Source organism: Phacochoerus africanus, chromosome 16, assembly GCF_016906955.1.
Source record: "Phacochoerus africanus isolate WHEZ1 chromosome 16, ROS_Pafr_v1, whole genome shotgun sequence".
NCBI lineage: Eukaryota > Metazoa > Chordata > Mammalia > Artiodactyla > Suidae > Phacochoerus > Phacochoerus africanus.
This window is the reverse complement of record NC_062559.1, coordinates 45,271,222-45,286,975: the sequence shown is the minus strand read 5'-3', so window position 1 is coordinate 45,286,975 and position 15,754 is coordinate 45,271,222. Positions and strand designations below refer to the sequence as shown.

Here is a 15,754-nt window from a genome sequence, read left to right as displayed (position 1 = left end):
TTTCACACTCTCCTCCCCATTCGAGCGAGGCCCACACCTGGCGCATCACTGCCGAGCCATTAGCTGCGGGTCTCCTTTCATCTTCGCTGTGGCAGACGTTTCTATTTATCCACTTGCGCTCGCCGAGTGGCGTCACCAGCGGTACTGTAATGACGATTGCAGCAGGAGGATGACAGCTTAGAAAGAAGAGGGCAATGGGGCTTCCTCCCAGAGGCGGTGCGGCACAGAGGAGAGCTCGCATCACAAGGTGACCCCAGCTCCCCGCCGCCGCCGCCACCGCCGTCACCGTCGACACCGCTCTCCGGCCGCTCCGCGCCCGCCCAGTCGCCTGGCCTCTCTTTCTCCCTCCCGCAGCCAAGAGCTGTCCGGCCGCTGGGGACCCGAGGAGCCGGGGGGGCTAGGAGCTCACTTGGGGCTTCTCCCCCCACCCCCCGAGAGCCCGAGATGGAGAGCCGAAAGGACATGGTTATGTTTCTGGATGGGGGTCAGCTTGGCACGCTGGTGGGCAAGAGGGTCTCCAATTTGTCCGAAGCCGTGGGCAGCCCGTTGCCCGAGCCGCCGGAGAAGATGGTGCCCCGCAGTTGCCTGAGCCCGCGGGCCGGTCCTCCGGCCGCCCGGGAGCGCGGCGGGGGAGGCCTGGAGGAGGAGCCGGTCGACGGACTAGCAGGCAGCGCTGCGGGCCCGGGCGCCGAGTCGCGGGCAGCCGGGGCGGCCGTGCTCGGCCCCGGACCTCCGGCCGCCTCCGCAGACAGCCTCTCGGGCCAGGGGCAACCCAGCAGCTCGGACACCGAGTCGGATTTCTATGAAGAAATCGAGGTGAGCTGCACCCCGGACTGCGCCACGGGGAACGCCGAGTACCAGCACAGCAAAGGTAGCCACCGCGCCCCTTCTCTGCCCCGGCCTCCCACCGCGCCCACCTTCCACTTCAGCGGTGCGGGGGAGGAAGACACTCCTTTCTCCCAGGGCGGGGTGGCTGGGGGTACCCACCTGAGCAACTCGCCCCCCGCTATCTGCGCCCTGGCGGGGGTCTCCTGCTGTGCTCTGGCATTGGCGGGACCGAGGGTGACAGCTGTGCTTTGGGGGAAGGAGGGAGACGCCGGCCCTGGGCTTGAGGGGGATTCGAAGTGCACCCCAACCCCCCAGAGCTTTGTGGTACTGTTGCAACTGCGCCCGGGAAGACACCTTTTCCCGGCATGGACGAGATCAAACGCGGGTCCGGGCAGTTTGTGGCTGGCGGGGTGTAAGGCGCATCCAGGCGCGGAAGCCGGGAGTCCATAAAGGACCGTAAAATCGCGGCCGCCTCGGGCCGCCCGGGTGCTGCGGCTCTCCGACCATTTTGCACGTCGGTCAGAGGTCCAAATTACCTTGTCACTTCCCGGGCTCTGTGGCGCCAGGTCGGAAATGGTCCCAATGATCTAATTGCCTTTGGTCTCCGGTTGCATTTGAAAAGGCAGAGCTCTGGCCCTCCCCCCCTCCCCAACCCATCCCCTTTCCTTCCCAGACCCACTCCTCCACCCAAAGGAAAAGGAGCTGCAGGGGGCAGGAGCCCCACCCTTCCCTGGGTTAGGCCCACATGGGGGGTGGGGCTGTCACTCCGCTGTAACTGGAGAACCCCTCTCTGACGGGTGGCTGGGGGAGGAGGGGGGAATGGCAGGAACGGTGTCTCTCTGAGAGAAGTGGTCAGCTCAGAGGAAGAGCCCACCCCAAAGCTGTGGGGGTGGTGAGAAGAGCCTGCCATAGAAGAAAAACCACCCCTTGCTTGGCCTTGGCAGCCAGCACCTTGTTGAGCACCCACATCCACCAACCGCCTCACCTAGACTAACCACAGCCTGCCCTCAGAATAACCCATTCTCCGTTCAAATATAGTAAGGCAATCGGATACTCGTACTCAAACTCCAGTGCCATTCCCACAACACACACAGCTTAATGCACATCTCCACACCGGCACTCGCAGCCCAGCGCACAAAGCAAGGAAGCTCAGTCCCTACCCAACATCCTACGATGCACTAAGGCCCAAGTTCACAACAGTCCAGCACAAAGGGGCATCTCAACTCGCTTGCCTGTCAGATATGCTCATCCTTGCCCCCTTCGGCCACTGGTGGGTAGAGTTCAGAGTAGCTGCATCCCTCCGGTGCCCCCAAAGCAGGTGGTAAGGGCAGCTGGGGCTTTTGTAAGCCAGCAGGCCTTACCCAGAGGCCTCCCAAACAGCCGCCCAGCCAGGCCTAATGGCTGCTGTGTGTTCATCTGAATGGTGAGCCCCTGTCCTCCATTCCTGGGTTCTCAAAGTCTCTGCCACCCCAGGAGAGGCAGAGACTGAGGCTTCTGAGGTGGTAGGGAGGTTCTTTCCATCATCCCTTCACAAACACCCTGGGCCTGCAGCCCGGCATCAGCAGTGTCTGTGTGTCTGTTGTGTGTTCTCTGTGTGCACATTCTCTGGGCTCCCTGCACAGGGCCTGGCTCCGAGGCACTGGCCAGCAGTCCCAATGGCAGCAGCGAGGCCCCCAAAAGCAATGGCAGTGGTGGCTCCCAGGGCACCCTGGCCTGCAGCGCTAGTGACCAGATGCGACGGTACCGTACTGCCTTCACCCGGGAGCAGATTGCACGGCTGGAGAAAGAATTCTACAGGGAGAACTATGTATCCAGGCCTCGGAGATGTGAGCTGGCGGCTGCCCTAAACCTGCCAGAAACCACCATCAAGGTATGAGCTCCAGGGGCCAGGGAAAGGGGGTGCACCCAGGGGGCAGGAAATACCAACTTGCCACATCCTGAATTCTGAGCCAGGAATGGGGCCTGGCATCTCCCTGCCCACGTGGCAGCTAGGCTGGGGGTGTCCAGGCCTGGTGCAGGTACCAGGTGCGCACAGATTTACCCTTCCAACAGTCCCTAGGTGGGCACGTCTGCCACGAACTTGACTTTGTCCCTTTCAAAGCCAAATCAATTGCAGGGATGAGGTGTCTGAGCCGGTGACAAGAAAGTGCCCCAAGGGAGAACAGCCGGAAAAGGAAGTGTTTCTGGGGAATCCCTCTCAGACCCGTGGAGTCCTCCCGGCAGGCGACCCCCTCCCTCCTTTCGCAGCCACACCGGGTTCTGGCCTCCTGGCGGCGGGGGCGGCGGAGGGGAGGAGGGGCAGAGACTGGCGTGGGTCCCCAACCTCTCCTGGAGGGATCCCAGCGGAGGGGTGGGGGCGATGGGGGGCGCGGCGTGCCCCCCTCCCCCGCCCCGCCTCGCCTCCCCTTTCTTCCTCATGCTTCCGGCCTCCTCGCCCAAGCCCCGCGCCCGGTTGGCTCGGGGCAGGACGCCTTGGCTCTGCGCCTCGGGCCAGCGCAGCCGCCGAGCCCGCTCGTCTCCCCTCTGCCAGGTGTGGTTCCAGAACCGGCGCATGAAGGACAAGCGGCAGCGGCTGGCCATGACCTGGCCGCACCCGGCCGACCCCGCCTTCTACACGTACATGATGAGCCACGCGGCGGCCGCGGGCGGCCTGCCCTACCCCTTCCCGTCGCACCTGCCGCTGCCCTACTACTCGCCCGTGGGCCTGGGCGCCGCGTCCGCCGCGTCGGCCGCCGCCTCGCCCTTCAGCGGCCCGCTGCGCCCGCTCGACACCTTCCGCGTGCTCTCGCAGCCCTACCCGCGGCCCGAACTGCTGTGCGCCTTCCGCCACCCGCCGCTCTACCCGGGCCCGGCGCACGGACTGGGCACCGCGGCCGGCGGCCCCTGCTCCTGCCTCGCCTGCCACGGCGGCCCGGCCAACGGGCTGGCGCCCCGCGCCGCCGCCGCCGCCGCCGCCTCGGACTTCACCTGTGCCTCCACCTCCCGCTCGGACTCCTTCCTCACCTTCGCGCCCTCCGTGCTCAGCAAGGCCTCCTCCGTGGCGCTGGACCAGAGGGAGGAGGTGCCCCTCACCAGATAAGGGGCCGCCCGCGGGCTGCCGGCTCCAGGACGCCCGCGGGGACCCCCCGCCCCGCCGGGGACTCAGCCAGTGCCCCTCCCCGCCCCCAGGGCACCGAGGGGAAAGCAGAGGGCCGCCAAGGACCAGCGGGACTTGGCCTCGAGCAGGGACGCCCGGGAAGCGGCCCTGGCTGGCGCGTTTGGGGAGCAGGAGTGGGGATGGGGAGGCGGAGGCTGAGAGACCTTCCTCTGGGGCGGCCCCTCTTGGCCGTTCTTCGCCGGACCCATTGCCGCTGACCCGGGTGGTGGCCTCGGGCCCAAGGCTAAACAAACTTAGCAGCATCAGCAACCGCTATCCAGCCCTCAGCTCCCCCCCGCTCGCAACGCCTCTCTCACCCGGGACCCCTCCCCCATGCCAAGGCCAAGCCTGAGCCCTGGAAGGGGGTGGCTGTCTCTGAACAAAATGCTGTGCATGCAGAGCGGGTAGAGATTAATCTTTGCCAGCTTTTCCGAGGCATGGCAAGGGGCCTGTGGATGGGAAGGCACCAGCCATCTAGGGGAGAGAGGGGGATAGATGATTTACTACCGAGGAGAATCCTGGCCTTTCCAAGGAAGCTGGGGGCTCTCTGGCCCTCCTGGAGCCGCAGTTGCGCAACATTTTCTGGTTGTGGCATCTACTAGCCCCTGATCGCTTTCCTCTCTCCTAGCTTCTAGATAGCTCTCAACTTGTTAACTCCATCTCCACCCCCATTCCCACCCCCACTTTTTGTGTATTGTGGGCAGGGAGGCTGCAGACACCCCAGGGCCCCTTGGCGCTTCTGCCAAGCCTCCTCTCCCTGGGCCCACCTCACACCCTGATTAGCAAGTGATGTGTGGGAGGGTTTTTGAATGTTGAATGTATAATAATGATCACCACGCGGCCGGCAGTCTGGCCACGGAGCCCAGAGCTGAGCTGTTAACAAGGCGCCCAGGGAAGAGCTTAGGGAACGGGGATCTCATCTCCCTCCCTCAGTATCTGGTGGCAAATTAGAGGCTATTTCCAGCCTTTGCCTGTTCACCTTCCCTTCACCAGGAGCTTTCTGGTCCTTCCCTTTGCGTTTGGCATTTTATGTCGTACTTTCTCCCAAGCTGCCGGTGGGGCTTGACTATCAGATACTAGCGGGAGCCTTTCGCACCTTCAGGGGCCCCTGTCTCTCTCCTCCACCAGGAGTAATTCCCAAACTCTCATTCCTGCAGCCAATTTTTGAAGGATTGGAAAACTTGTACCCCCCAAGGCAAGCTTCACCCTGACTGGGAGGGAGTGGTTCTTCCTGTAGGGAATGAATTTGCTTTGGTTTTCCTTTGAAGCCCAAAGAATTTACTGTTACAATTTGTTGACCATATTGCAATAAAGCTGGATATGATTCTCACTTTAGCATTTAAAACTTTTTGGCAGCAGACAGTAGGTTAACTCCTTTTGAATTACTAGTTCAGCCACCATAAGCTTGGATAGCGAAGGAGTCAAAATATGGACCCACAGACAGTCTCCCAAGTCTCTTTTGGGCATTGGCAGGCTTTAAAGGACCATCGAACAGAGGTAGAGAAGAAGGGCTCTGCGGCCGATCTGCCCCTGGGTGCACATTTTCTTAATTCTGTGCAGGTTGGGAGCCCTGCCTCCACTGCTCCAGCAGAGCGTTGCTCCCATCAGGAGCTCACTTTAGTGGTTCCCTCTCCAGTTGCTCCAGCCTTCTGAGGAAAAGGGACCTTGGACTCTGGTCTCTGTGGGTCCTACCTCCACCCAACCCTAGGTGGAAATGAATGGGGTAGTGGGGGGAGCTTGAGCACTGCCAAGAGCTGAATTGGCTTGCCAAGCAGGGTCTGCATCTTAGGGTGTGGGGAGAGCGGGTGGAGGATTCCTGGGTTGGGCTGGGGAGCTCTGAATCTTCTTCAAACAGGAAGTCTTCTCCGAGGATGGAATTCTGGGCTGGTCAGGGCAAAAGAGCAGAGGGTGCTCAGGGTCCACCTCACTCCCACCCTCCATCCCCAGAGCAGAACCACCGTGGCTGCCTCTGAAGCCCTGCTCAGGCAGAGGAGAGATGGGTGTCCTCAGCAGACCGGGAGCTCAGGGTTGCATGGATTCAAGGGTCCTCTGCCCCTCTGTCCACGAGAGAGTGGGGACTCAATCAGCCTCCATCCCTCCTCAGGCTTTAGAGCAAACCCTCCTGAACAGAGTACACCCCGCCCTCCCGAGCAAAGCCTTTTGCTGAGGTTTCCAGCATCCTCTCGGCCACTCACCCACCCTCAGCCCCGTCCCCAGCCCTGGGCAGCTCCCTCTGCAGTCCGGAAGCTACCGGTGCCAAAGTCCGGCAAATTTCTTGGTTACTTCAAGTCGGGCCAAGATTGCTTGCGACAGGTAAATGGGCTGCGGGTTGCCGTAATGCCAGGCGTATTTTCAGTTAATAGGGAGGGAAAATGAGGTGTCTGCAGCGATATTGGAAAGTACAAGATCGATGATCCGGCCTCGTGTCCAATCAGCAGCCTTTAATTGACTGTATTTTCTGGGTAATTGAGCCTCTCTTCCTCCAAATTGAAGTGGAAGATATAACAATACATCTTGCCAGGAGGAATTACTCATTACTTCATAATGAAATTTCCCTTTTGCCAAGGTTTGCGGTTTGGCGCAAGGCACCCACTTCTCACACTCCCTCTCCACCCCCTGCACCTAAAAATAGGCTTTTCCCACCTGCAAGGGGAGCAGTGTCCAGCCTGATACTCCCACTCTGGTGATGAGGGTGGGGGAGGGCGATGGCCCTGAAGAAGGCATTGCTGCTCTATGCCTCTCATCTCTTTTTCTTTAAAATGAGAAGGCTGTACCAAGCAGTAGAGCTGACGTGGTATCACTGTTTTCGTTTTTTCAATTTTCCAATCGTCTCTACTTAGTTTTTCCCCATCTGGGTCCCATTTTGCAGGTGGGAAAACGGAGTCCCTGTCCTCACACAGCTATTAGTGACTCATGCAGCTATGAGCTCCAAGCTCCAGCAGTTTCCCTTCCTTTGCCCTAGGCCTCCTTGGGGGCCCGGAGTCCATGGTCACCCCTCATGAAGTCTGACATTTCACATCCGACCAACACTTCCCCTGGGCTTCTCAACCTAATCGGACCGGCGGGGCCTGGAAGCGCAGACAAGACCCGCTCTCGGGTGCGGCCCTCCGGTCGGGGAAGACCAGCCACCCCGCAGCCCGAGTGCGCGTTCAGCGCCGGCCGTCGCCGTCTTGTTAGCGAGTGATTGATTGCCTTATTAAAGCGTGTTCTTGTAAGTGTGACCAAACTGATTGCATTGCATATGTTTGGGATAATGCTCATTTTAAACAACAGGATAAAGAGGATGAGCTCGGCAAAGCCTCCGAAGACGAAATGATCCCAGGCCGCAGCTCCCTAACTCTGGCATTAAATTGCCCAGTTACATAGCAAATCACTTGGTTCCTCTGCCCTTGTCCCCATTTCCCCCCTGGCCTACAATGCGATCGCATCCCCCAGTGTGGTGGGCCCCACGACTGATTTCTCTAGTGGCTACGTCGGTGACGGCCCGTTCCAGACAATCGAGTCCCCTCTGCTCCCATCCCAGGCAGAGGGAGAGGTGATTCCCATTGCACCCTCTCACTCCAGGCCTCCCAGGGGGATATGGCCCTAGATGGTCACTGCAAACGGGAGCTTAGGTCCTCGTAGCAAGTTGCAGGTCTCCCCACCCCAGCCCCAGCCCCTTCGCGAAAGTTTAAGAGATCCTTTTGTTCCCCAGGCTTCTCCCGCTCGGTTGCTTCCATTATTCCTCAATCGAGGAAACACCCGCCGCCATATGTCGGTCGAAGAGCATGGGTGTCACGGACGGACAGTTGTAGAGTGTGGCCAGACGGATGGCATCTTGGAGTGGGAAGTGCCTTTCCTTCCTAGTATCCTCTCCAAGCACAAGCACCCAGAGGGAGAGAGGGAGTAGCGTCAGTGAAGGGGGGAAGGGAAAGAAGCTTGGGCCAAAAATTGAGTTGTTTTTTTTTTTCTTTCTAATTCCTCCACCCTCAACCAATGCTTGCAGCTAAGTTCTCTTTCTGGGCCTGTTCTCTAACAAAGAAATCCTCAGCCAGCCTCCACTCACTCCAGTCAACTTGCACGGGAACCAAACTGCTGGCAGATTGAACTTCCTAAGGGACACCTTTAAGACACGTGGAATTCTGATTTGTTCAAGATGATGACGCTCATCAGGACAAGCCAGAAACGAGGCCACTCTTTGGGGTGTCATTTGTAAGTGCAGTCGTACAGATTCGTTAAAATGTGTCTGGATAAGTGACTTGATCCAAATGGCAGATTTCTTCCATCCGCTCAGCGCCTCCCTGGCTCTGCCGGGGCAGGGGAATCAGACTGCTTTAGGGTGAAACCAAGGCCCAGCTCACCGTTTGTGCCAGCTTTGGGCCCCTGAAATGTTGACCCCGATGGGGGAAAAAAGCCCAACACAAAACGCATTTACCATCCACAAAGCAAATAGAAGCACAAACTCGTTTCCAAAATTGCCTTCTCAGCAAATAAGGGTGTGATATTCTGAGCAGGGAGCAGGAGAGAGAGAGAAAGATTGCCACTTAAAAATAACATGAAAGCATTAAGTAATTATTTAAAACAAGGCTGTTTAGAAAAATATTTGTATTTATTGCAGCTGCTCAATTGGCCTCGTTAAAGTCGGCAAGCATTTAAATTGTGTTACAATCTCATTTAAATCCCGCTCCGTTCCAGCAGGCTGAAGAGCTTGAATAGACCAATCACTTCATAATGATGATGAATGAGAAATTAATTCAGATACAAGCAAGACAATTTAGGCCTTCATCTGTTTAAATAGCCTTCCAATATTATTCGCGATCGCGGGTCACAGATTGAATCAATTGTCCAATCTTGTGAAAGTCATATCCTTGCATCTTCATCGAGATTATTTATAGCGCAGTGAGGGCTGCTGAAAGGTATACGCTGTTAACAGGGACAATTACTTAAAGGGAAGCGTTTATAAAATGGAAAACAAATGCCGGGGTTAGAAACAAATGGGATCAAAAGCAGCCATTCCAATCTGGCTCCTCAAGAGAAGGGAGCGGGTGCGGCCCCGGCAGGATGAGGGGCCCTGGGGGCTCGGCCTCTGGCCTCCCCGCCGCCCAGGTGAGGCCAGGGCTTCCGGGCGCGCCAGGCCCAGTCCTGGCTGCCCTGGCGACTCAGGGCCTCCGTCGCCGTGGGCCGCTTCAGGGCCAGCGGGACGATGCGGCAAGACCCCCGCGCCCGGGCCCAGGCCCCGCATCCAGAGGCGCTGCGCCCGCGGACGCCGATCCCAGACCGCGCCCTCCGTGCCGCGGTGGCAGCCACGCCCGGGATCCCCCCGGGGCCAAAGCGCTCTGGCCTCGGTCGCAGAGTTCCGGGGGCCTCGCCGCGTTCGCGGGGCGGGGAAGCTGGACTTCGGGGCTCGAGGCTCGGCCTCCTCTTACCCTTGACCTCCCGCTAAGCCGACGGCGGAAGCGTCCCCGTTTCCACAGGGCTGCTCGTCCCCGCCGTCCCGGGGCCGGAAGCGCGCCTGGGGTGGCCTCACGTCCTGCGGGACCTGGGGCCCGGCCCGGCTCGCTCCCCTGGGCGCCCTCGGGCCCGTGAGCGGCATCCAGCTCTGCAAAGAAGAGCTCGTTCCTCCCTTCCGCCCCCGAAGTGCCGTTCCCCGCATCCTGAACTAACCCCTCCCGGGGACGCCGGTTCCCCGGCGCTGTCCGCCTCCCATCCCCGGTGCAGCCCAGGACGCCGTCACGGCTTCGAGGCGACAAGTGCCACCCCGAGGCGTCCGCTTCCCCTTCCGCGGCCAGGTTAGGCAGAGACCCAGAACCGTGTGCTGGGGAGGCAGGTTTGTTTTTCTCCCGAATCGTCCTGGCGCGCTTAGGGGTAACCGTGGGCCGCGTCTACACGGGCTCTGCTTGTTCGCAGGCCCAGGGACAACTGAGTCTTTCTAGGCGGCGCTCTTTGGGGCCATACAGACGGTGGGCTCGAAACAGACGGGCGGGAAAGATCGTTTGATGCGCGGGGCCTGGGAAAGGAGAGGAGAGCGAGGGCTCCCCGAGAACGCAGAGCGGAATCCACGCGGTACAGACACCCGTCGCTCCCGTCCGCGTCGAAGTGTTTCTTATTTTATTTTTTATTCCTCTGTAGTTCTGTGTTTTGAAACAAAAGCCCAACTAATGGATTCCTGGCGCTCTGAGGACCTACTCCCAGGAGCGACTTTGATGTATTGCTGTCCAATTAGTGCCTTTAATTGGTGTCCTCAGGGACAGGCCGGCCCGGAGCTGGGACACAGCCTCCTCTCGCCTCTCCTGCACACTGCGAAGGTAAAATTTATAACGTACTGTACCAATCCCTTGGGAGAGCGAGCAAGGGAGGGAGGCAGGGAGGGAAGGAAGAGATACAGTTCCGTCTTAAGAGCCCAGTCCCTCCAGGCGCGGAAGTCGTGGATAAGGGTCCAGATCACCCGGTTTCTCCAGTTTCCTGACTCCTCGCGGGCCTGGCGGGAGGGCTCGGGCCCCTGGGTCGCCGAGGATTATGAATTTGCTCGCAGAAAGGGAAGGGGAGCGCGCATTGTCTGCAGAAGCCCACCCCATGTGGTCTCTCGGCTCGTTAATAATGGCTGTTTGTTAACAAGGATGCGGAGGTTAAATAATCTGGGTTGGAAGATTAAACACGCCTCATCAAGGCGCTGGGAGCCAAGTCGCACAGAGACCTGTGCCGGAGCCGCCTGGCTCGGGGGAACCTGGAGGAAGGTGGGAAGAAACCGCCTGCAAGGAGCCCGGCAGTAGAGGAAGAAGGAAGGTCTAGGGGTGTTTCCCGCCTTAAGTCAGCACGACCCAACTCCTGATGACGTTGAAGAGACACTCCATATAAGAGCCCAATCCAATGAAGTGTGGATGTCACACCCTGCCAGGAGAGTCTGCTGGAGATCAGAAGTGGAGACCTGGGTCTGAATCCAGGGCCCCACTTGGAGGGGTGGTGGCTGTTTGCTGCCTCCCATCCCTCAGGGAAGAAAGGGGTATTTGTAACCACATCATCCACAGTGAATCATATTAGATTGAAAAGCAGATGAGGAGGCTTTTAGCTTGGGTTCTGCCTCTAAATAGCTGTGTAGTCTGTATTACATTCTTTTCTTAGCTTCACTTTCCTACTGTGTAAGATAGACAGGAGATAGGTCTTGATAGAGGTGATGTATCGTATATATTTTTTTTACTTTCCTCCAGCTCTCACCAGAATTAAGGAGCTGAGCACCATTTCAGATACTCTGTCTCCATCCAGCCTTGGGAGGTTCAGTCAAGGAGGATTTTATTCAGCAAATATTTGAGGGTCTATTATGGGCCAGTTGCTATGAGAAGTGTCTATTTTTTAAACAGCGACAGCAGAGTATCAAATTGTATATCCCTGTTTGCATCATTCCCAAATATAATCTTTTCTGAAGGAAGGCAAGAGAGAAAGAACCTGAGTAGAATACAGTGTGTGTGTGTGTGTGTGTGTGTGTGTGTGTGTGTGTTGAAGGTAGAAAAAATGTAGTGGCCTGGGAAAAGGAATCAGGAAAAGAAGTACCGAATGGGTTGAGATGGCAAGGAAGTCAGGGAGGAGGAATACTGCAGAGGTAGTTCCTTGACATAGAGTTCTTTCTAGGGAGCAGAGAGATGGACTTCCTCTGGAGGGCCCCCCCCCCCGACTTAACAGTGAACAAAAGATAAAGGATCCCTGAATTTGACTAGGAGACCCAGGACTTATTCATCTAATGTTGCCAATTTGCTATTGATATGTTGTTTCAGTAGAGTTCCACTTTTAACGAAGTCCCAAAATATATCACTTCCTGAATCCACCAAACAGGGAGCTCAGCTGCTAGGCAGGGACCACTCAAGCTTCTGGATGTGCATCCGGGCTCAAGGAAAGCAGTGGGCAAGGACTCCCTTGAGGTTTTTCTTCCAATCAGCAGTAACTGCAGCTCCTGCATTTCTCTGCCTTCACTTGGAGAGTCCGGAGACCAGATGTGTGGTGCTGGGCAGCAAGGCTGAACAGCTAATATTTAGCGAGTCCTTGGTCTCATGCCACTTATTGTTTTATGCTTTCCATGCATTATTTTATTTACTTCCCACTTGGGGTCAGTACTATTATGATTCTCATTTTACAGATGAGGAAATTGGAGCACAGAGAGCTGGTAACTTGCTTATGTCACACAGCTAGTAGATCGTTCTGATTCCAGATTTCTCAGAAGCTGCTTTGGTGGTGGGGCGCAGTGGCAAAGGGCAGACTGACAGTGTATGTCTTCAGGAGTTGTTAACCTCAGAAGTGGGCTCTAGATAAAGGTCGCTCGTGTAGGAGGCAGGATGAACTCATGTGTTTATTGGTGAAGACAAGTCTACTTTGCCTTGCAAAAATACAGTCTCCAATTTCTTTGGTGGACATTCAATGAACAGTGTAGCCCAATGAATAAATCAATACATATTTATTGAATACTTAAATAAAGTGCCCAATACCAGACTTAGCTTTACACAATATATATATTTTTTCTCCACTTGGTGCTGATGTGGCTTTGATTGTGCACAAACCTCTCACAACTATGTAATTCGTGCCTTGCTTGAGAAGAACTCATTAGAATGCCAGCTGTGGTTAGGGTGGTTTTTTGGTAGGAAATACACCTGTGTTGGCAGGGATCCTGGCAAAAGAGAGCTCATCTATTATCTGAATTAGAGTCTGAATGTCTTTAGCACCAGACGCTTTATATCATACAAAATATAAATATTTTGACACTTGCATTTGCACCTGGAACAATGCAAGGGTTAGGGACTCTGGCCTCTGCCCAGTCAAAAATCTGAGTATAACTTATAGTTGGTCCTCCATAGATACTATTCCCCCATACCCACAATTCCTCTGAACTGAGGATTCAACCAACCATGGGTCCTGTAGTCCTGTAGTATTTACTATTGAAAAAAATTCATGTAGAAGTGGACCTGCGCATGTAGTCCAAGGGTCAAATGTATATATTAAAACATAAACCATTTCAAGCAACTCAAAAGTATAGATTCGGGAACCAGAGTTCCTGGTCTTGAATCCCCGCTTTAACCCTTATAAGCTATAGAACATTGTATGTTTCTTAATCCCTCTGAGAGGCAGTTTCTTTATGGGAGAGAACAGGCTTGCAGTAGGTATCTGTTGCTGTTCCCCAGATTTTTGCAGCTTAACTCATTTCTGTGGATTGAGAATCTTTTCACAGCTCAGCCGGGTGTCTTTGGCTCCAGGTCAGTCCAGTTGCAGCTGCAGTTTCACCTAAATGCTCAGGGTTGGGGAGGGTGTGTGTGTGGATCTGCTTCCAAGTTTACTTATGTGGTTGTTGGCAGGATTCAGCTCCTTGCTAGTGGGTTGGTTGCCTGAAGCCTTCAGTCCTTCACTGGCTGTTGGTTGGAGGCTTATTTCATTTCCTTGCTGAGTGCACCTCTCCATAGGGTAGCCTGTGACATGGCATCTGGCTTTCCTTAGAGTGAATAAGCCAGTGAGTATAAACGAGAGAGAGAGAGAGAGAGAGAGAGAGAGAGAGAGACAGAGAGAGAGAGAGAGAGGACAGAGAGAGAGACAGAGAGAGAGACAGAGAGACAGAGAGAGACAGAGTCCTAAGACAGAAGCCAGTATTTTTGTTACCTCATCTTGGAAATGCCATTCCATTGCTTTTGCCGTATTATATTCATTAGAAGTGAGTCACTAGATCCAGACCCAGCCCACACTCAAAGGGAGGGGATTACACCAGGCATCAAACCAGGAGGTAGGGATCACTGGGGACTATCTTAGAGGCTGCTTCCCACAGACTCTATCTCACAGGGTTGTTGTGAGGATTAAATGACTTTATATATGTGAACAGCATAGGACAGCACCTGTTGGCTCTGATCACACAATCATTCTTCTGACCCAGCTGAGCGCTCATTTCTTCATCTCTACTCTCCGATTTCAGTATCTCTCTTCTTTCTCGCAAAGCTGCGCAAAAGATGGTAGGAAAGGCAGAGTCACTGCTGTAAGGAAAAGTGGAAGAGGAAACAGAATAGAAAGAGAATAGAATGGAAAATGGGGAAAAACTCCAGGGGAGGGTGCCTAGAGATAAGAGGTAAAGTAGGGAATTCTTGTAAACTAGACTGTTCCTTACTTTTCAAAGGTATTTTTCCCTGCATCAATCGAATACTATTTGTACTCTTGGGCATCAGACTCATTGACACATGCGTAACTGGGCTTACACTTTTTTTTTTTTTGTCTTTTTAGGGCCACACCCGCAGCCTATGGAGGTTCCCAGGCTAGGGGTCCAATCGGAGCTACAGGTGCCAGCCTACACTACAGCCACAGCCACAACCACGTGGGATCAGAGCCACGTCTGCAACCTGCACCACACCTCACCGCAACACCAGATCCTTAATCCACTGAGCAAGGCCAGGAATTGAACCCAAAACCTCATGTTCCTAGTCGGATTCGTTAACCACTGAGCCATGACGGGAACTCCTGGGCTTACACTTTTTAATTAAGCATTTCCATATACATTATCATATTTATTCCTACCCCAGTCATGTGAGACAAAAATTGTTGTCACCATTCTAGAGATGAGTGTGATAGATAGTTAATTTTATGTGTTACCTTGACTGAGCCACAGGGTGCCTGGGTATGTGGTTAGATGTAATTCTGGGTGTATCAGTGAGGGTGTTTCTGGGAGAGATTAACTTTTGAATTGGGAAACTGGGCAAAGCAGATGGGCTTTCCTTGTGTGGGTGGGCCTCATTAGGATAAAAGGCTGATAAGAAAGAATTCTCTTGGGGGTTCCTGCCGTGGCTCAGGGATAATGAATCTGAGTAGTATCCTTGAGGACACAGGTTTGATTCCTGGCCTTGATCAGTGAGTTAAAGATACGGCATTGCCAGGAGCTGTGGTGTAGGATGCAGACTCGGCTCAGATCCCACGTTGCTGTGGCTGTGGTATAGCCACAGCCGATTCGACCCCTAGCCTGGGAACTTCCAAAGAAAAAACAAGGAAAAAAAAGAAAAGAAAAAAAGAAGCTGTCTTGGACTATGAGAAGGAAGCTTTGTGCTGACAAAGACAAAACAAGGTAGAAGGAGCCTGGGTCTCTGACACTGTGGAACACCCTCCACCCCAGGGGACCACCTACCTCTAGGCTTCTTTTCCATGAGAAAGAAATGAACTTCTCTCTTCACTTAGCCACTCTCATTTTGGATTTTCTGTCCCATGGAGTGGACCTAACCTTTATGCAATATATAAGATTAAGGAGATCATAAATGAGTGGCAGCCACACCTGCACACCAATCACACAAAGACAAAACTTGGAAGTGGACATGACCCCTGGCGTCCAGGTTTACATCTGGCTGGTGGTGAGGATAAGCAGGTGATACATATGCTGTGGAGCCTGGAAGTTAGACTTGCCGGAGGAGGAGGAGGACAGCATGGAGAGAACATGGTTTTGGGGGTGAGAGATTGGTTTAAATTCTTGCTTTATCACTATTTGGCTGAGTGACCTAGCAAGCTGTTAAATTTCCTCATCCTGGATTGGCGGGGCTCATAATTAAATGAGACTACAAGCAGAAAGCACTTTAATGCCCTGCCTTCTACTCTTCTCTTTTCTAATCCTTTACCTCTAATCCTTTAAACTCCCATTTACCTGCTGGACTGGGGCTATGATTGAACTCTAAGTCTCTCCTCTGGAGCAAAGGGGAATAGAGGCCACTTAGGTAAGTTTGACCTGTTGGGAGCTGCCACAGAACTGGGGCAGACTGGTGATGCTGCCGCTGCCCTACCCCACAGCCATAGCAACGCCACATCTGAGCCACGTCT

At 54.9% G+C, this 15,754-nt stretch overlaps 1 protein-coding gene across 1 annotated transcript; it reads left to right on the top strand.

Annotated features, from left to right (window-relative positions):
• Nucleotides 1–215: 215 nt before the first annotated feature.
• On the top strand, nt 216–4,038 carry EVX1 (even-skipped homeobox 1). The gene is made up of 3 exons (XM_047763876.1): nt 216–871; nt 2,451–2,698; nt 3,359–4,038. Exons 1-3 carry the CDS (start codon nt 445–447, stop codon nt 3,905–3,907), a joined length of 1,224 nt encoding a protein of 407 aa, XP_047619832.1. The 5' UTR covers nt 216–444; the 3' UTR covers nt 3,908–4,038.
• The last annotated feature ends 11,716 nt before the right edge of the window (nt 4,039–15,754 follow it).

Bases quoted from the DNA above. Each gene is read 5' to 3' on its own strand.
- EVX1 (XM_047763876.1), top strand. From the start codon at position 445: ATGGAGAGCCGAAAGGACATGGTTATGTTTCTGGATGGGGGTCAGCTT. The intron at 872-2,450 runs GTAGCCACCGCG...CTCCCTGCACAG, and splicing joins CGAGTACCAGCACAGCAAAG to GGCCTGGCTCCGAGGCACTG. The intron at 2,699-3,358 runs GTATGAGCTCCA...CCCCTCTGCCAG, and splicing joins TGCCAGAAACCACCATCAAG to GTGTGGTTCCAGAACCGGCG.